Source organism: Aureobasidium subglaciale, assembly GCF_000721755.1.
Source record: "Aureobasidium subglaciale EXF-2481 unplaced genomic scaffold scaffold_0, whole genome shotgun sequence".
NCBI classification, from domain to species: Eukaryota; Fungi; Ascomycota; class Dothideomycetes; order Dothideales; family Saccotheciaceae; genus Aureobasidium; species Aureobasidium subglaciale.
In genome coordinates, this window is record NW_013566995.1 from 481,425 (window position 1) to 500,301 (window position 18,877).

General features: G+C 50.2%; 8 protein-coding genes across 8 annotated transcripts; 6 read left to right on the top strand and 2 right to left on the bottom strand.

Annotated features, from left to right (window-relative positions):
• The first annotated feature begins 30 nt into the window (after positions 1–30).
• Positions 31–1,256, top strand: AUEXF2481DRAFT_103756 (uncharacterized protein). The gene is made up of 4 exons (XM_013493275.1): positions 31–47; positions 318–398; positions 472–630; positions 697–1,256. The coding sequence occupies exons 1-4, from the start codon at positions 45–47 to the stop codon at positions 1,093–1,095; spliced, it is 642 nt and encodes a 213-aa protein (XP_013348729.1). The 5' UTR covers positions 31–44; the 3' UTR covers positions 1,096–1,256.
• AUEXF2481DRAFT_84338 (uncharacterized protein) lies at positions 1,231–1,980 on the top strand (the record flags this gene model as incomplete). Its single annotated transcript, XM_013493277.1, has 2 exons — positions 1,231–1,664; positions 1,753–1,980. Exons 1-2 carry the CDS (start codon positions 1,428–1,430, stop codon positions 1,978–1,980), a joined length of 465 nt encoding a protein of 154 aa, XP_013348731.1. The 5' UTR covers positions 1,231–1,427.
• Positions 1,981–2,290: 310 nt separating this feature from the next.
• On the bottom strand, positions 2,291–3,644 carry AUEXF2481DRAFT_185 (uncharacterized protein; the record flags this gene model as incomplete). The annotated part of the gene is made up of 5 exons (XM_013493223.1): positions 2,291–2,698; positions 2,756–2,819; positions 2,873–3,159; positions 3,222–3,345; positions 3,418–3,644. 5 exons carry the CDS (start codon positions 3,642–3,644, stop codon positions 2,291–2,293), a joined length of 1,110 nt encoding a protein of 369 aa, XP_013348677.1.
• An 860-nt stretch (positions 3,645–4,504) lies between these two features.
• On the top strand, positions 4,505–6,593 carry AUEXF2481DRAFT_124540 (glycosyltransferase family 62 protein). The gene is made up of 5 exons (XM_013493278.1): positions 4,505–4,740; positions 4,805–5,487; positions 5,544–5,863; positions 5,917–6,311; positions 6,365–6,593. The coding sequence occupies exons 1-5, from the start codon at positions 4,625–4,627 to the stop codon at positions 6,462–6,464; spliced, it is 1,614 nt and encodes a 537-aa protein (XP_013348732.1). The 5' UTR covers positions 4,505–4,624; the 3' UTR covers positions 6,465–6,593.
• A 254-nt stretch (positions 6,594–6,847) lies between these two features.
• AUEXF2481DRAFT_45433 (uncharacterized protein) lies at positions 6,848–11,745 on the top strand (the record flags this gene model as incomplete). Its single annotated transcript, XM_013493279.1, has 6 exons — positions 6,848–7,175; positions 7,232–9,723; positions 9,778–10,067; positions 10,122–10,479; positions 10,529–11,410; positions 11,464–11,745. The coding sequence occupies 6 exons, from the start codon at positions 6,848–6,850 to the stop codon at positions 11,743–11,745; spliced, it is 4,632 nt and encodes a 1,543-aa protein (XP_013348733.1).
• A 368-nt stretch (positions 11,746–12,113) lies between these two features.
• Positions 12,114–13,443, bottom strand: AUEXF2481DRAFT_34435 (uncharacterized protein). Its single transcript, XM_013493281.1, has one exon. The coding sequence runs from the start codon at positions 13,056–13,058 to the stop codon at positions 12,555–12,557; it is 504 nt and encodes a 167-aa protein (XP_013348735.1). The 5' UTR covers positions 13,059–13,443; the 3' UTR covers positions 12,114–12,554.
• A 643-nt stretch (positions 13,444–14,086) lies between these two features.
• Positions 14,087–15,850, top strand: AUEXF2481DRAFT_34438 (uncharacterized protein). Its single transcript, XM_013493282.1, has 4 exons — positions 14,087–14,454; positions 14,504–14,566; positions 14,620–15,261; positions 15,316–15,850. The coding sequence occupies exons 1-4, from the start codon at positions 14,164–14,166 to the stop codon at positions 15,709–15,711; spliced, it is 1,392 nt and encodes a 463-aa protein (XP_013348736.1). The 5' UTR covers positions 14,087–14,163; the 3' UTR covers positions 15,712–15,850.
• A 191-nt stretch (positions 15,851–16,041) lies between these two features.
• On the top strand, positions 16,042–18,427 carry AUEXF2481DRAFT_190 (uncharacterized protein; the record flags this gene model as incomplete). Its single annotated transcript, XM_013493227.1, has 7 exons — positions 16,042–16,136; positions 16,193–16,324; positions 16,377–17,077; positions 17,136–17,243; positions 17,356–17,516; positions 17,570–17,775; positions 17,833–18,427. The coding sequence occupies 7 exons, from the start codon at positions 16,042–16,044 to the stop codon at positions 18,425–18,427; spliced, it is 1,998 nt and encodes a 665-aa protein (XP_013348681.1).
• Between the last annotated feature and the right edge of the window lie 450 nt (positions 18,428–18,877).

Here is an 18,877-nt window from a genome sequence, read left to right on the forward strand (position 1 = left end):
ACGACGACCTTCGACAACAGGATCATTTATCGCCCACCGACACAATGGTTAGTAGAGACATCGTCACTGTCTGCGATGGAATTGGAGCACGCTTGTTATGCTGTCTTGAGTCGACTATCGATGCGCCACGCCTTCTCTACAACGCCCGACGAACGCACGAAAGACTTCGAAGTCATCAGAGACGGACCAACTCGCACGCCTGCACGCCCGACCGTGTCGCACGCCAGCACCTCATAGATAGCAACAAGCTTGACTCGACTCCAATGCCGCAGCAGTGAAAAGAGATTGGGGGAAACATTGGCTGACACGCATGCCAGGCCATCAAGCACAACCAGCAGATCCCGCACAACCATTTCCGCAAGGATTGGCAGCGCCGTGTGCGCGTGCACTTCGACCAGGTAATTCCCCTCTCTTCATGAGAGCAGAGGCGCCTGCGGTCAGCGACAGAGTTCCTGACAAGATCAATCCTAGGCCGGCAAGAAGAAGGCTCGCCGCAACGCTCGCGCTGCTAAGGCCGCTACCGTCGCTCCCCGCCCCGTCGACAAGCTTCGCCCCATTGTCCGCTGCCCCACCCTCAAGTACAACCGCCGTGTTCGTGCCGGTCGTGGTTTCAGCTTGGCTGAGCTCAAGGTATGATTGCCCTACTACCCTTTGCCCACTCACATCATGCAGTCGTACTGACATGTCTCTCAAAAGGCTGCTGGTATCCCCCGCAAGCTTGCACCCACCATCGGTATCTCGGTCGACCCCCGCCGCCAGAACCTCTCCGAGGAGTCTCTTGCCGCCAACGTCGAGCGCCTGAAGGCTTACCGCAGCCGCGTTATCCTCTTCCCCCGCAACAGCAAGGCCCCCAAGAAGGGTGACGCCTCTGCTGAGGAGGTCAAGGCTGCCAAGGACAACTTCGTCAAGCAGGCCAACGTTACCTTCCCCATCGAGAACAAGGCCCAGGTTGTCGAGGGCAAGCTCGCCGACTACCCCGGTGAGGAGAACGCTTACCGCAAGCTCCGTAACGTCCGCAGCGAGGCCCGCCTTGCCGGTGTCCGTGAGAAGCGCGCCAAGACCAAGGCTGAGGAGGCTGCCAACGCAAAGAAGTAAAGGACATGATCTGATCTATACTACTTTGAAGGTCGGCGTTGATGGATCTGCTATGACGGCTGCTTTGTGTCACGGATCCAAGGCGAAAAATGGGCATCATCTTTTGATAGAACTTCTGTCAGCAGGAAGAGAACCAAAAAAGCCTTTAGTTGCCCCTCATGATACCACTTTTTTATGCATTTCGTTGTCTTTGTTTGTTTTTGTGCATATCATGTCATTTTGGTGTGTATGATCTAAATCCATGTTCGGACCTTGTCCAATAATTTCCTTGCCAAGATTGGTAGTACTTGAAGCTTACTTATCTACCGTCATCAAACCCGGTCAACAACAATATGTTTCTACTACGAAGGCCTCGTCCAACAGTGATCTCGCGATCTATCTTCAGAGCCATGTCGTCTTCTCACGAGCAATCTTCTGTCCAGTTTCAATATTCCGCGGGCGAGAATGAGGAACAGCTTGGCCGCGATGCTACAGCTCTCACAACACAAGGCGGAGGCAGGTGGAAGGTTACAAGCGACAGCAGAGGGCTCGAGCGAACTTTTCGATTCAAGACTTTCAAGGCAACATGGGTATGTGAACGTTTGGCAGCCATCTGGAGTGTGTTGGATGAACGTGCCAATCCACTACTCTTGTGCTCATCACTAATTTGATCGTCAGGATTTCATGAACACAGTGGCGGCAGAGTGCAAGGTCCAAAAGCATCACCCAGAATGGACAAACGTCTTCAACAAGACACATGTTCGCTGGACCACTCACAAACCTCTTGGTATATCGTCCAAGGACGTTGTTATGGCTAGATTTTGTGACGAGGCTGGAACTCGTCATGGTGAGCTGGTCGATTCACCGGACGATGATGGATGTGGTTGTGGCGATTTCAAGCCTTGATAATTCTTCTTGGGGGGCTTAAGAGAGGAGATATATTACAAGTACAGCAGCTTCAGCCCTCTCAAACATAGGCCTTGACAAGACAATGATCTGAAGCAGCAGGATTTCTTGACGTGCAGAAACAAGATGGCAATGTTTGCACCAGGGAATACAGTATTATGTCTCGGAAAAAGAGAGCATGGTATCCAAAGACCTATTCGAAATGCTGCTTGATGAAAAAGAAAAAGGAAAATAATGAGTTGATATCAAAAATACACCAGCCAGCTTCCTAGTCAGACCCTCAAAAAAAGAACTCCTGTATGGCTTTTCTCTAGACGCGCAACAGCTTAGCGGCGTAGTCGACGATCAGCTGCTCACTGGGGAATGACATCTCCTCGAGCTTCTGGGCGTAAGGAGTAGGAACCTCGGCACCGGTGACTCTGACTGGGGGAGCCTCCAGGTAATCCCAGGCGTACTCTGCGGTAAGAGCGATAAGCTCAGCACCAACACCGAAGCTGGGGAAACCAGACTCGACGGCCATCATGTGACCAGTCTTCTTTACTGACTTGACGATAGCACCAACGTCAAGGGGCTTGATGGAACGAAGGTTGATGACCTCGGCCTCAATGCCGTATTTTTGCTTGAGCTGCTCGGCGGCGACCAGCGACTGGCCAACACAGCGGGAGAGGGTAACGATGGTAAGGTCCTTTCCGGGGCGCTCGATCTTGGCCTTGCCGAACTGTGATGGTATGGTCAGATCAAAGGATCGAATAGTAGAGAGTAGTAAAACACTTACAGGAATGACAAAGTCGTCTCTCTGGGCCTCCTCGCTCATGGGGAAGGACAGACCGTAAAGAAGCCTAGTAAGCGGTCAGTATTTGTGAGGGTAACATAATCGAAAGGCTAGACTAACTCGTTCTCGAGGACAACAACGGGGTTGGGATCTCTGATGGCGGCCTTCATGAGGCCCTTGGCATCCTCTGCGCTGTAAGGAGAAACGACCTTGAGACCGGGAATAGAGCCGTACCAGGCCGAGTAATCTTGCGAGTGCTGGGCAGCGACACCAGAAGCGAAACCGTTGGGGCCACGGAAGGTGATGTTGCAAGGCTGGATACCACCAGACATGTAGTGGGTCTTTGCGGCCGAGTTGATGATCTGATCGATGGCCTGCATGGCGAAGTTGAAGGTCATGAACTCGCACTGGGTACGACGGGTCAGTAAGAGGACTCGCAGGTGTCAAGCTGAGCGGAGCGGGTGCTTACGACGGGGTGGAGGCCGGCGAGGGCGGCACCGACGGTGAGACCGGTGAAACCAGACTCGGTGATGGGCGAGTCGATGACTCTCTTCTCGCCGAAGCGGTCAAGCAGGCCCTTGGTGACCTTGTATCTGCAAGAGCAAGCAGATTAGCTAGCTACTCGACAAGATGCTCTCCCAGCTTGATCAAGCACAAGGACTCACGCTCCGTTGTATTGGGCAACCTCCTCACCCAAGACAAAGACCTTGTCGTTTCTCTCCATCTCCTCGGCCATGGCCTCGTTCAAAGCCTCTCTGACCGTCATCTCCTTGACGCCGCCTTGGGAAGCATAGTGTCTTGAGATTGCGACGGGGCGGAAAGTGCGAGCAGGGCGGGCAATTGATGCTGACACCAGACGCGAGGTGGGACGGAACATTCTGGAGGCGGCCATGGCGAATGCTCTTCTTTGGACGGACGGAAGAAGGTGTGAGGGCGAGGGGTATAGAGGTCGGAGGTGTGAGAGTGCTTTCTGAGCCTGGTCTGCTCAACAAAGTCCGTCTCGGAAATCTTGAATGCTACCAGCCGCCGCCCGCTTGCTTATCCGACAGCACGCCAAGTCTCGACCCATGCCATGTCTCTGCATCTTTTGATCGAGAGACGATCTAGAGCCTGTTGGACATGCTCATTCGACTATGTGCTATCATAAACAATACATGCTCGGGTCAAGAAATCAAGCGCAGGTCCTACAAGCAAGATCATTCATAGTCTACATGGTTTGATTCAAGCTTCTACGCTTCGTAGTCGAACCCTGAGCACTCTCTAATCATACACACGGCCCGAAATCTTGGCTTGGTCGCGACATGCTCCGACCCGATTTGCTTAATGTCCGATGTTGGGTATTTACCATGCATGATCCAGCTGTCTTGTCCGTCAACTAGCACATGTTGGGTCGGGAGCTTATAAGCCAGTGGTGTCTTGAGCCGCTCAAGCTTGTTGTCTCTGTGACAGGGGCGTCCATCAATGCTGCCACTCATAATGCAAGCATACAGTGGTAGGCACTCATGCCGGCTGGGCACTCGAGCCAACCCGAACTCGTGGGTTCCATGCCTTTGTATTTTATTCGAATGCCATGCCATATACAGCCTGCAGTTCTGGATAGTATATAGAGCCGCTACATCTCTGAAGGCCATGCCATGTCGTTTTCCTCCAGGTTACGCGTCGAGATCAACACGTAACCCTGAATTGCAAGAAAGGGGGCCAGTCGGCCAAAGCTAAACGCTTCCGTTTCTCCTCCGTGAGACGTTGATAGCTAGATACATTCATCATTTTGGTCAACCCACCACCAATCTCTCGCCCTTGGAGAGTCTTTGTATCATTCCTGCGGCACTTTCAGACGTCGGCCCTCGCTCGTAGGCCATCGTTCTTCCGTGCATGCTTCCTGTACATGCATCTTCAATTCAGCGAGCAACAATGAACAGACATGGCTATTCCAATTCAGGCGCATATCCGCTGGGCGGGCGCTCCCAATTTTCAATCGAACCTCACAAGTCAGTCCTCTCTCTCTCTGCGTCTCTTTAGCTGCCATGTGCGCTTACATGACTCCCCCTCCAGGTTCGCTCCCCGCTCACAGCCCGCCATGCGACGACGTCGTCAACTCATGCTCCGACTGGCCTTGATTGGCTCTCTCCTTTTGGCCGCCATCTTCCTCTTCTTCCCCTCGACTCGTCAAGCTGTACTACCTGCGCTATCACTAGGACTCTTTTCTGGAAGCCAACAGCTACAACTCGAGACCGTCCGATACTACGATCTTGCCAACGTTCAAGGCACTGCAAGAGGTTGGGAACGGGAGGAGAGAATTCTGCTCTGCGCCCCTCTCAGAGATGCATCTCCTCATCTGCCCATGTTCTTTTCCCATCTGCGCAATCTGACTTATCCGCATCATCTCATTGATCTGGCCTTCCTGGTCGGTGACTCCAAGGACAACACTCTTACTCTACTCTCTGATCTTTTGGCCAACTTGCAGGCCAGCGAGAAGGATGGTATGCCCTTTGGAGAGGTCTCGGTTATTGAAAAGGACTTCGGTCAAAAGGTCAATCAAGATGTTGAGAGTAGACACGGTTTCGCTGCACAAGCTAGCAGAAGAAAGAGTATGGCACAGGCACGCAACTGGCTTCTGAGTGCAGCTCTGCGCCCAACACACAGCTGGGTATACTGGAGAGATGTTGATGTCGAGACGGCACCATTCACCATTCTGGAAGACTTGATGAGACACAACAAGGATGTCATTGTGCCCAGTAAGACCACCTTTTCCCCGGTAGCGTGATTCGATTTGCTAACACGTAGGAAACAGACGTTTGGAGACCGCTTCCTGATTGGCTTGGTGGTGAACAACCATACGATCTGAACTCATGGCAAGAGTCCGAGACTGCATTGGCACTTGCCGACACTCTAGACGAAGACGCTGTTATCGTAGAGGGTTATGCAGAGTATGCCACCTGGCGTCCTCATTTGGCCTACCTCCGTGATCCATATGGTGACCCGGACATGGAGATGGAGATCGATGGCGTTGGTGGTGTCAGTATCCTGGCAAAGGCCAAGGTCTTCCGTTCAGGTGTCCATTTCCCGGCATTCAGTTTCGAGAAGCACGCAGAAACCGAGGGATTCGGCAAGGTATGATATGACACCGATTTCCTGGGATGAAAAGAGTCTAACCGGTTGTCTAGATGGCCAAACGCATGCAGTATTCGGTAGTCGGCCTCCCCCACTACACCATCTGGCATTTGTACGAGCCCAGCTTGGACGACATTCGACACATGGAAGAAATGGAGAAGGAGAGAAAAGCGCATGAAGAAGAAGAGCTCAAGAACAAGGAACGCATGGACAAAATCCAGTCCCAATTCGACGACACTGCTAGCGAATGGGAAAAGGACAAGTCGGAAATCGATGACGCACAGAAAGCAGCAGATGCTGCAAAGAAAGTCGTCGGAGGTGTCAAGGATGCTGCTGGAAATGTCAAGGAGGCTGCCGGGAGCGTAAAGGACAAGGTCAAGCAGGTGGCTGGTGAGGCCAAAGTTGCAGCAAAGGACGCAGCTGGGGCTGTCAAGGATAACGCCAAAGGGTGAGTACGCGTAAACTGGACTTTAGAAACTTATTGGCTAACATGACAAACAGACTAGTTGACAAGGCTGAAGAGGTAGCCGGTGCAGCTGTGAAAGGTGAGGGTGCAGCAGCCGCTGCAGTAGTAGGGCAAAAAAAGGACGACAAGCTCTAGAGTGAAACAGGAGTCGATCATGGTTATCATAAACGAACACGGGGAATAAATATGTTAGTATATACATTTACAAAAAAGCAGACTAAAGAACCACAGTCATGATGCCAGTCCCGCAGACCTGTCTGTATGCTGCCGATTTGATTGAGAACATGTCTACTCATAAAGACACTTCTCAAATGCGGCGAGTCTCGGGGGTGAGTTGACGCAAGATGTAGAGAATCCGGGGCAAGTCCGCGGGTGAAGCTTTGACCGCATGGATGCAGCACGTAGACCACACTTGGGTGTTTGGAGAACGGTGGATCGATGTACCCATGATCAAATTTACAGACACAATGAGCAGTGGTACGGGTGCAGACGAAGGCCACAGCAGTAGGGCGAGCACGATGACAGCAGCCGACTACACGATAGCATCGCGACCGGTCAACGTAGCCATTGATCCTGTGGCCTTGATCATTACAGAATGCATCACCGTCACGTCAGCTATGCGCAAGCACGCACGTTGGGCTCAGTCTTCTGTATCAGCAATTCTCGGCGGCGGAGCTGCTAGGCGTCCTCCTTCCTCCTTGGGTCCCCTCAGTGTCGGCGACGATGCTGATGGTGGACAGCTGGCTACACGATGGGGCCTTCGCGGCAAGAAGGGAAAGAGCATCCAGGATAACCCACTGTTGTCTGCCTTTGCGCGTTTGCGGAGTCAACTCAAAGGATGTAGAGGTATATCGAGTCGTCTTGCTCATCTCATCGAGCAGTTAGTAATCCTCTTCGAACAGATATTCGCACCGTCGACACTCCTTCGATCCTCCAACCTTTCTTGCAGGTCATTCGCTCCTCGTCCACCACCGCTCCAATCACTTCACTGGCATTAATCGCAATAACAAAGATGCTCTCCTATAATGTCATCAGTCCAGGCATGCCCAACTTTCCATACGCCATGATGCTTCTGTCCTCGAGTGTAACAAATTGCCGTTTCGAGGGTGACAATACTGCCTCGGACGACGTCGTCTTTCTTCGTATCCTCAAGCTCATGGAAATCATCATTACTGGTCCTTCTGGGGATGTCCTTGGCGATCAGAGTGTCTGTGGCATGATGGAATGTGGCATCTCGATATGTTGTGCACTGCGCATGAGCGAAGTGCTTCGACGTTCGGCCGAGATTACAATGGTCACCATGTGTCAAACTATCTTCCAGAGATTAACTCATCTCGAGTCCTTGCCAGAAGATGACAACCAGAACGATTTCAAGATTGAGTCCAGTACTACGCAGATCGGTTCGACTCCCGCTCAAGATACACCTCCATCTGGAAGTCTAGATGTGCCTCGCGTCGCCGGGAGTGAAAGACCATCTGCAGAGTTCAATGCTAGCCAAGTTGACTTGACCAGAGTAACCGAAGCCACTGACATCCCTGACATCAATCCATATGGTCTACCCTCGATCAGAGAGCTTTTCCGCACGCTAGCTGAACTCCTCGATCCTCATGACAGACAATATACTGACACCATGCGAGTCATGGCTTTGCGAATTGTAAATGTGGCTCTAGAGGTTGCAGGTCCTTCGATCGCCTACCATCCATCTCTAGCATCGCTGGCCAAAGATACTCTCTGCCGCAATCTTTTCCAACTCGTACGCTCCGAGAATATTGCGCTTCTTCACGAATCATTACGTGTGGCTGGTACCCTACTTGCAACTTGTCGGAGTGTGCTACGACTACAACAAGAGCTCTACCTCTCATACATTGTTGCTTGCTTGCATCCTCGCGTTCCAATCCCTGATGAACCATCCATTAATCCCGCCCTTTACGAAGGTGTACCTCAAGCTCCGAGACTCGTCAAACCGGCTGCATCTGCCACTCAAAGCGGTCGATCAACACCGGTACCCGTAAAGGATCGACAGAAACTTGGAATGGAAGGAGGTTCTCGCAAACCTGACGCCAGAGAAGCAATGGTAGAGAGTGTAGGGGCCTTGGTCAGAATACCCAGCTTCATGGCTGAGCTCTTCGTCAACTATGACTGCGAGATAGATCGAAGCGACTTGTGCTTGGACATGGTCGGCCTGCTTTCGCGCAATGCATTCCCGGATTCCGCCACCTGGAGTACTACTAATGTGCCACCCCTTTGCTTGGATTCGTTGCTCGGATATGTGCAATTCATCGCCGATAGACTCGATGATGAGCCTATGACCGAGGGACTGCCTCGTTTGGAAGCTCTCCGCGAACAGAGGACCCGTAAACAGATCATCATACGCGGTGCCGCCAAGTTCAACGAGAATCCGAAATCTGGTCTTGCTTTCCTGGCTTCGCAGGGGGTCATTGAAACCATGGAAGACTCCATGTCCATCACACGCTTCCTCAAGGGAACATCACGGATCGACAAGAAAGTTTTGGGCGAGTTCATATCTAAAAGGTCTAATGAGGTCATCCTTGATGCTTTCCTCGATCTTTTCGACTTCACCGGACAGCGTGTTGATGAGGCGCTACGCCAAATACTCAATTCATTCCGTCTCCCTGGCGAATCACAACTCATCGAAAGAATTGTCACGGTCTTCGCGGGGAAGTACTGCGATAAAACCAATCCCGAGGGCATTGCTGATAAGGACGCTGTCTACGTTCTGACGTATGCGATTATCATGCTCAACACCGACCAGCACAATCCGAATATGAAGCAAGCGCGAATGGCCGTCACCGACTTTGCTCGCAATTTGCGCGGTGTCAATGGAGGCAAGGACTTCGAACCAGAGTATCTTCAAGGAATTTACGACTCAATCAAGACTCGAGAAATCATCTTGCCAGAGGAGCATGATAACAAGCATGCGTTCGAACATGCTTGGAAAGAGCTTCTTATCAAGACACAAACTGCGCAAGACCTGGTCTTGTGTGATACTAATATCTATGATGCAGATATGTTTGCAGCCACATGGAAGCCTGTTGTCGCCACTCTCAACTACGTTTTCATGTCTGCCACTGACGATACTGTGTTCCAAAGAGTCATCTCCGGTTTCGATCAGTGTGCTCAGATTGCTGCCAAGCATGGACTGCACGACTGTCTCGATCACATCATATCTTCCCTTGCACAAATTAGCACTCTGGCTACAGAAACACCTCCAAGTACCGCTCTCAATACTGAGGTACAAGCTAATGGCAAGAGTATCATGGTAAGTAAGTTTGCGGTTGATTTTGGACGAGAGAATAAGGCACAGCTCGCCACGCTCGTCCTCTTCCGCATCATCAATGGTCACGAGGCCACAATTCGTGAAGGCTGGAGCCCTGTAAGTTTGACGTGATATCATTTCTGATTGTCATTGTGCTAAATCCTCGAATAGATCATTCGCATCATCCTCAATCTCTTCACAAATTCTCTCATTCCAACTACATTGTCGACGTTGACATCGAAGCTTGATCTTCCACCGATCCCTCTCCAGAGTCCAGCTCAAGTGATCGAACGCAATGACAAATCCACTGACATTGGTTTGTTTTCTGCGTTCACATCATACGTATCAAGTGTAATGAATGATGAACCACCGGAGCCGAACGACCAAGAGATTGAGTCAACACTTTGTACTGTCGACTGCATCAGCGCCTGTCGATTGAATGAAGTCGTCGCCAATATCGGGTATGAAACAAACAGCTCGTCTTCGTAGTCGCTCACTAACACATGTATCTTCAGCAACATGCCAATTGATGCCCTCAAGGCATTCACGCAATCGTTACTCTTGTATTTACCGCCGGACGATATTGAGAGCTCTCCAAAGGTCATCGTCGTTAAATCACCAGTCGTTGCCCCAACCCCAGTTCGAGCCAATGGTCAGAAACCACAACCTGTAACACCAGACTACGATCCGGGTCTCGTCTGTATTCTTGAGCTTGCCACCGTGTTGGCAATGCGTGATCAGGCTTCGGTATCATCATTCGGCCAAGAAGTCGCTCAGAGTCTCAAGTCGGTAATTCGTGATGCGGATGGTCTGCATCCGGTCACACTTGGCCGAGCATCATATTACCTGTTGAATCTGCTTAAAGCTAGCGACGTTGGTATCCTCGATCATTACCCATTGCATATTTTCTGACCAATATTAGGACCACGATTATGTTCGAGCGCCAGTTGTTTTACATACGATATCATCTTTCAATCAGGGCCTTCTTCAAAAATGCGGCCCAACAATACTCAAAGGAGTTTCTGGATGTATCAAAGGCTCTGCGAGCCTCCGGAAAGAAATGGCAACATCTCCAGACTTTTGGTCAATACTTCATAGTCTTCAACCGATTCCCGAAGCTGCCCCGCTTGCTTTCCACATCACTGAAGACATTGCTACAGGATCACCTCAAGCAATCACTGCTGATAACTACGAGTCGGCCATTGGTTTATTGAACACCTTTGCTACAGTCAGCAACCCAAATGGTTTTCGTGAACAACGAAGAGATCCAGCTGTACGGCGTAGCAAGTCGGCAGCTCCTGAAAAGCGACCTGCTCCCGATGAGGCCACACTGCGTGGTGTGAGGGCAATGGCAATCATATCACAAATGACTGGTCGTGTACCTGCATTCATCAAACAGTCTCACTTGGAACTCAATGAGGCTTGGCAGGCGTATTGGCTTCCCATCTTCAGATGCTTTATCATGCAATGCGTCAGTCCCTCTCGGGAAATCCGTCAACAGTCCTTCTCGTCCCTGCAACGCTGCTTGTTGTCCAACGACCTCGCATCGCCAGAACACAAAGAATGGACAAACATTTTCAGTCAGGTCTTATTTCCTCTTGTTCAACAGCTACTCAAACCAGAGGTCTACCAGATGGATCCAGCTGGTATGGGTGAGATGCGAGTGCAGACCGCACAATTGTTGTGCAAAATCTTCTTGCACTACCTTGTCATGCTTAGTGAATGGGAAGGAATGCATGACTTGTGGATGGAAATTCTGGACCTCATGGACCGTCTGATGAACAGCGGTCAGGGTAACACATTGGTACGTTATGTGAATATCTATGCATGCTCCTTCGACTAACACTTTGTTTCTAGGCGGAAGCAGTGCCAGAATCTCTCAAGAATGTGTTGCTCGTCATGTCCAGTAGCGGCTATCTGAAGCCGCCAAGCGACGATGACGAGCAGTCAGAGCAGCAAAAACAGTTGTGGAAAGACACATCAGACAGGCTGCAAAGCTTCCTACCAGAATTGATGCCTGAGCTATTCCCAGAGCCTGAACCAAAGGTAGTAAAAGAGGTGGGGACAAAAGTCGCTGATGAAAACGAGACAGGTGCTCCTGTGCCTGTCATAGAGGAGAAGAGTTCAGATGTTGCTTAGAGTAGATTCGTTTGATCAATGCTGTCGAAAGGAGCCCTAGACTTGTCCTCTAGACAGTATGTAGTAGAGCCGCATATGGAGCGGTGTCTTGATCGTGGAATCGACTACTGTGCATCTCGACGAGTGTGACAGTAATGTGTTATCATGATGTGACGGCATGTATGAGGCAAAGCGTCGCGCGATACAGGTTCTATCCTGAGTTAAAACACTATCATAGGGAACAAGCTGTTGTTATCGGAGTTTGTCCCAGTGGAATGTGGAAAAGTATATACAAGCAAACCAATGCATGGTTGCTCAGAAGGTGCCGGATCTTCATTGCTTGCTTCCCGGACGACCCTGCTCTTCTACATGTTTTCGAAATGTCATCCACTAATTTGCCCTATTCCATGGGTGCTTGAATTAGAGTAGCCTCTCAAGGTCTACACTGTCGCGGAATGGTCAGACATATGGGACAGATGGTGTACTTCATTTCCCCCTTGACATCAAGACTTCTACATTCCTAATTCTTCCTGCCTGTCTCACACAACCTCTCCCAGAATTGAGAAATGGTCATCCTCCTTTGCCAACCGCCTCATTCTGATGCAAAAAGCGCATGTGAGCATATACTACTAGAGAAATTAGCGGGGACGTCTAGATATCTCGGAGCTAAAATGCATGGACATAGAATGGAGGCTACATTGACACCAGATACTGGTCGTCAGTACCACCCTGTCCAAGCTATGTGGCCATCCAGATTGGAGCACAGATGATTGAACGTGTACAGTAACAAGTACTGCCGCCGATTGATATGTTTTGAGTTTAGTATCGCATCATGACTGCTTCTTGTATTCCTTCAGCTCCTTCTGGAACTGCTCTTTGAGTCGCAAATACGTCTCATCTTGCTTGATCTCTTCCAGCACGTCTTTGAATATCCGACTGGACTCTTCCTTTTCCTCCTTGTCCGCGTGATCCTTGCTATTTGGTAGAACCTCATGATCCTTGTCGTACTTTCTTCCACCCTTGTGGTTTGCATATCGTTTCGATCGCGTGAACCCCATTTGTATAAACTTGCGAGTCATGTCCATGCCCACAAAGTCGTCCTCTTGTCCAAAGTGCTCAAACTCATCTCGTAAAAGGGTCGAGGACTGTCGTGCAATGTCCGGAGTTCGAAACCGCCATAGTGGGAGCAGGTAGGATTTGTAGGGCTCGAAGGTCAAGACGCCCATCTCTCCTCTCCCTATGCGATACTCCATGCGCTGAGTGTGGGTCGTTTGTGGTCGCGACACGGTGGGAGCCTCGAGCTTAGCTGTTGCTATCGGTGCTCGACGTGGCATTGTGCGTCGAGTATGGCAGGTGCCAGTGGAAAAGGTAGTTGGTAGTGATTGATCACTTCAGTGTTGCAGCCAAGCATGATGACGAGTTCCTGAAAGCGCATGTCACCAACATACCATTCACGCGTCTCGCGCTAGAGCCGAGCAAAACTTATGTCGCGACCACGTAATAGCCTTCGCGAAAGATGAACCCATGAAAAAGAAAGAAAGTGATGTTAGTCGTCTCCAAGAGGAGATACTCTTACAAAAAGACATGGTATTAGTTCAGGTCGTACTGGGGCTCGAACCCACTGAAATGAGTTAGAATTAGATACCATCGGAAGATGATTAGAGTAAACTCACGGACTCGAGAATATTTGAATGATCAAAATCTCGCGTGCTAACCGCTACACTATACAACCAATTTGTTGTGCACTAGTCTGGGAAGAACCAAATATAATGTTCACATGATATCGGACCCAGCATGGGATCAAACCGTCAACGAGGACATGCTATGGAATTACACATCTCCGCCACACCCATATCCTTCTCCCAAGCGCTCTTTGCGGTCACGGCTTTTACTAGACACCGGTAGACCGAAAACCTCTGATACGGAGTCGTCCTGTTACAGCAAGCTGGCGGATCAGGAGCTCTGCGCCGCGAACGATCAAAGTGCAATCTGAGCAGCTTGAGTAAGCTTTCCCGCTTTTGGTGGGGCTCCAAAGCTTCCAGATCTACGAGGTACGACGGGAGTTGGTCTGTCAGAATGAGCGATCAATCCAGGAACAACACAAATGTCAACTAAAGACAAGCTGTTTATACTCGCACGACTTCCGCTGCTGCTCGGATAGTCAACGCCTTCAGTCGTCCACTAAATCGGTGCCTGCCTGCGATTTAGACACGTTCCAGCTCCTGCGCTAAAGGCGTTCTGCGACGTCATTGACATGCTCTAAAGGGTAAAGTCATAACAGACCAAAGCGGATTCCACCTCGAGACCGGTAGCCAGCGGTCTTTGAATCGCTCCGGTGTCCGACTCAAATATGAAATAGGTTGCTACACTGTTCTCCCCTTGAAAACGTCGTACCTAGGTCATTCTACATTGTTACTTGCTAGTGCTTGATTTGCAAACATGGTCAATTCAACACAGACCTCTGGCCCATTGCAGGCATTGAGCGGTTATGTGGCATCCTATGGCTGGGGGCCTCTCTTGTCTGTTTCGCGAAGCACTGTTCTTTCGCTACTGTCGCGTATCCAGGTTGGGCATCTAGGAGTAACAGACGTGGACGGGAAAGTCTCTGTCTATGGACAAAAACAAGTGGTCAATGGCAAAACAGAGAAGAGCGTATATTCTCTGCCAAACATAGAGTTGACTGTGCACAAAGATGTGTTCTGGGTGCGCATGTTGCTCTTTGCAGATATGGTAACTCTCGCGGTCGTCAATTGAAGACCTTGCGCTGATGGAGGGATAGGGATTTGCAGAGAGCTATATGCTTGGGGAGGTTTCCTGTTCTGACTTGACAGAGTTCTTCCGGGTTCGAATCCAGACCGATCGCTCAAGGTAAAACCTCTACTAACACACGACTAGTTGTTCATTCTCAATCGAAACTACCTCTCGAACGGATCCACGCTCACGTCGAACCTCTCTGCCAAACTCACGTACCTCCTTCGCAAAACGAACACGCTTACTACCGCTCGCCTCAACATTGCCGCGCACTACGATATCTCCAATGACATGTTCGCCGCTTTCTTGTCTCCAGACATGACCTATTCTTGTCCTATCTGGTTACCCAAGTCCGACCCTGGCTCCTCGGAAGAAACACTCGAGCAAGCACAGATGCGCAAGTTGAGACGCTTTATCACCAATGCGAAGATCAAGGAAGATGACCATGTTCTGGAGATTGGTACAGGCTGGGGCAGTTTTGCCATTCTAGCTGTAAAAGAGACTGGCTGCCGTGTCACAAGTTTGACCTTGTCAACAGAGCAAAAGGCTTTGGCAGAGCAGAGGATCGCCGAGGCAGGCCTTACGGACCGCATAGAAGTTCTTCTGTGCGATTATCGCGCGTTGCCAACACCAAGAGATGGAAAACTGTACGACAAGGTTGTTAGTATCGAAATGCTGGAAGCTGTGGGCAAGGAGTACCTTGATACCTATTTCCAATGTGTCGACAAGCTCTTGAAGCCTGAAGGCGGAGTTGCGGTCTTCCAATGCATCACAATGCCCGAAAGTGTGAGAAGACTATGCCTGCTTTGACATTGTTGATAATTGACTGACCATTTCAAGCGCTATGATGCATACAGCAACTCGGACGACTTCATCCGCCGATACATCTTCCCTGGTGGTCACCTTCCCACCATCACGCAACTGCTAGATTCCGTTAGAGCCGGCTCCTCATGCAGACTCATCCCGGAATCCGTGGAGAATATTGGACCTCATTACGCAAAGACATTGAGACTTTGGCGCGAAGAGTTTATGCAGAACTTCGAAGAAAAAATCAAGCCCTCGCTGCTTGAGGAGCACGAAGGAATGACGGACAAAGATGTGGATCTATTCCGCAGAAAGTGGGAATATTACTTTGCATACTGTGAAGCTGGCTTTGTCACCAAGACTTTGGGCGATGTAATTTTCACCATCGGAAGAGAAGGTTCAGTGGAGATGATGGAAGATGTGCCCATTTAGTTACATCATTGCAGATGTGGATTTCTATAATGTTTGATTGATGTGTAGGAATAGGAGGGCGCGGAGGAGGTATAGATCAGCTGGTGATACCCCGATTGTGCCATATAGACTTACGCCAATCACAAATCGTATTCTGGTATGCACGAAGCAATTTGTGCTGTAATGTGTGGTGAATTTTGTTCCATGATGTGATGATTTCCGTACCAGTCGCAAGGAAACACCCTCTGGTGGCGTCAGGGTGCGCAAAGCCTCGTGCGCACGCAAATTTACGCCGCCTTCCACTTTGTTCAAAGAGACTTCAATGCGAAGTATCATCGCAAGCCATCGAACATGGAACCATCTACTGTAAAGACAAGCCTACCGGCGCAGCTCCCAAGAATTCGCAAAAATGAACCGTTCAACGCCTTGATCCAGAAGCTTGCAAAGTAGATTCATCATACAATCTCCGACATGCCACGGCATTTGCTCATCGTTTTGCCAGATACTTCACGGATCTTGTAGTAAGACCCATAACATTCGAGGAGTTCCGCACCACCCAGGATCATCTACTCACCCCATTGTGTCGACACCTGTTACACGATGTACACCATCCTGCACTAGTTGCGGGACTGCTGTAAGACAGAACTTCCTGGTAACCTTTCGTGGCTGACATTGTATGTCGATAGCGTGCTCAAGGGCCACTTCGTCACTCTTGAAGCCGATGAGGAACAAGGTATTCACGCCGCGCGAGGATTCGCTTGTGAAGCTGTTGCAACAAGATTCATCATCGGACTGGCCGACAGGGAGATCATCGATTTACTTCTGTATGAGTTAGAGATTCCCGAGGCTCCAGGAGTCGAAAGTCAAGGCGCAGACGACAACCAGCCAGAGCTTGCGTCGCCACTTACCGAGCAGTCCCCTCTCCTGTCCCGATCAAGTCTCCGTTCTAGAGGAAGCTACAGGAGCAGGCTCACCATCCCGGAAAGCTATGATGGTGTTGCAGAAGATCCATCTGATACCACTGATGCTGAATTGGCTGATCAATTCGATGGATTGAACGCTTTGGAGATTGCGGCCGTGTCAGGAGCCAAGAAGTTCCTCTGTCAAAAGCAAGTTCAGAGGATCATCAATGCCATCTGGACTGGAGATATCATGTTCTGGAGCAAACTCAGCGCCGATGCGCAGAAGAAGGCACAAATCTATCAACGCAAGTCAATGGATCCGTTCTGTCGCCTACGAGTACCCATCTATCTCAAGGCGTTCGAAGTTCTGTTTTTTGTGGCATTCCTCGCGTTTTACTATGCTGTTCTAATGCAGCGTTCGTTCTACTCGGTCACAACAGCTGAAGTGTTCCTGTACATTTGGATTGCCTCATTTGCTCATAACGGTATGTGTTCACTTGATGAAAGTATGCAACACATGCCTGAGTACTGACGATCATACAGAAATCGGCGAGTTCTGGGATGCAGGTACCACAACTTTCTACCTCGCAGACTTTTGGTCTCTTTGGGATCTATTCGTGATAGGTATCGGGGTGGCGTTCTTTATTACTCGTACGTTACGCAATCTTCGAGCTTTCCTGATGCTGTACTCCATAGACCAATCGACCCTATGGAAGCAGCCTACAGTGTCTGATGGGGTTGGAGCAAGCGCTGACATGCTTAGGAATGATTGGTCTCCATCAAGGAAATGATAGGATCATCGACACTTCCTTCGATATCCTCGCGCTCGAAGCATTGTTTCTTATTCCGCGAATCTGCTCTCCTTTGCTCTCACTGTCGCCCTACTTCGGTACCTTGCTTCCATGCCTGACGGTCATGACGAAGGTCAGTCCTAAATATTTGATCTGTGCCTCCTTTGATAGCTAACGGTTCGTCAGGACTTCCTCAAATTCCTTTCGTTGGTGGCCATCTTGTACTGCGGATTTTTGTCGACCTTCTGCCTTCTGGGCAGAGGTCAATTCACCTCGCGGCAGATGGCTCTGATTCTGACAAAAGTGTTCTTCGGAAGTTCATACCTGGGCTTCGACATTAGTGACAAGATCTCACCATATCTTGGACTGCCGCTGATGTTGGTTTTCATAACGTGAGGGCCACCACGTTAACATTTTCCAATACCCTGCTGACTTCCCACCTACTGTAGATTGACACAAATTCTTCTGATTACTTCACTCATCTCGATTCTATCCAACAGTTTGTCAAACGTTCTCTCACACGCCAGAGAAGAGTATTTGTATGTATACTCTGTCTTTGTGCTTGAAGCATCGACATCGAACAGGCTCACATACTTCATTCCCCCTTTGAACCTGTTCTCGTTGGCTCTTAGACCTCTCCGACTCTTTCTGTCCTCGGAACAGTTGCGTCACAGTCGTATCGTGGTTCTCAAGATGACGCATTTGCCTCATGTACTCCTCATTAATCTGTACGAGAAGATGCAGTCTGTTCGTAAAGGCAACACCACTGGCTTCGGTTTTGGATCTCCCCGGAGCGTCGAGAAGCCACCCGGCTGGAAACGATCTGTATTGAACAAAAGGCTTCCATCACGATATCCGCTCCTGGCGCCGAGTCCGCAAGGCGTGGACCAATCGCCGGCATCGCCGAGCACACAACCTTCGGTCTCCGCAGCTGCCGTCAAAGACATAAAGGCCGTGCTTGATCAGCTCACTACACAGATAGAGCAGCTCAGGGGCATGGTTGAGGAACAAGAGCGTCAAATCCAAGTGAACGACGACCAGTAGAATACCCGCGCGGTACCACAGTTGCCACACTGCAAGGTCGAGGCGCTTCAAGGAATGCAAGGACGGCTTGCCTGATCGATGATTAATCCCAGAGTGTCAGGGAGCGCGTTCCATAACAGTCACGGGCTCGACGAATCGTACATACCTGGGCTAATCGCGACATGAGACCGAGACGGAGTCTGAGACACGGGTGAACTGGTGGGTGGGTAGTTGATTGCCCTGAACCAGACAGTCGGGTCGATGGACGTTATCCGGCAGCCGCGATCGGCAGCCGAGAATCGGGAACTACAAGTATTGACGGCATACAAAAAGCATCAACGAAGTAATAACAATCCGAGCTATCGACACTATCAACACGACGTGATGAATATCCAGGCGTTCATGGAGAAAGGTGTCATGTGCTGCATATCGTCGAGTGTTCGGATCTTGGCAGGTGCCCTACCGTCGGGT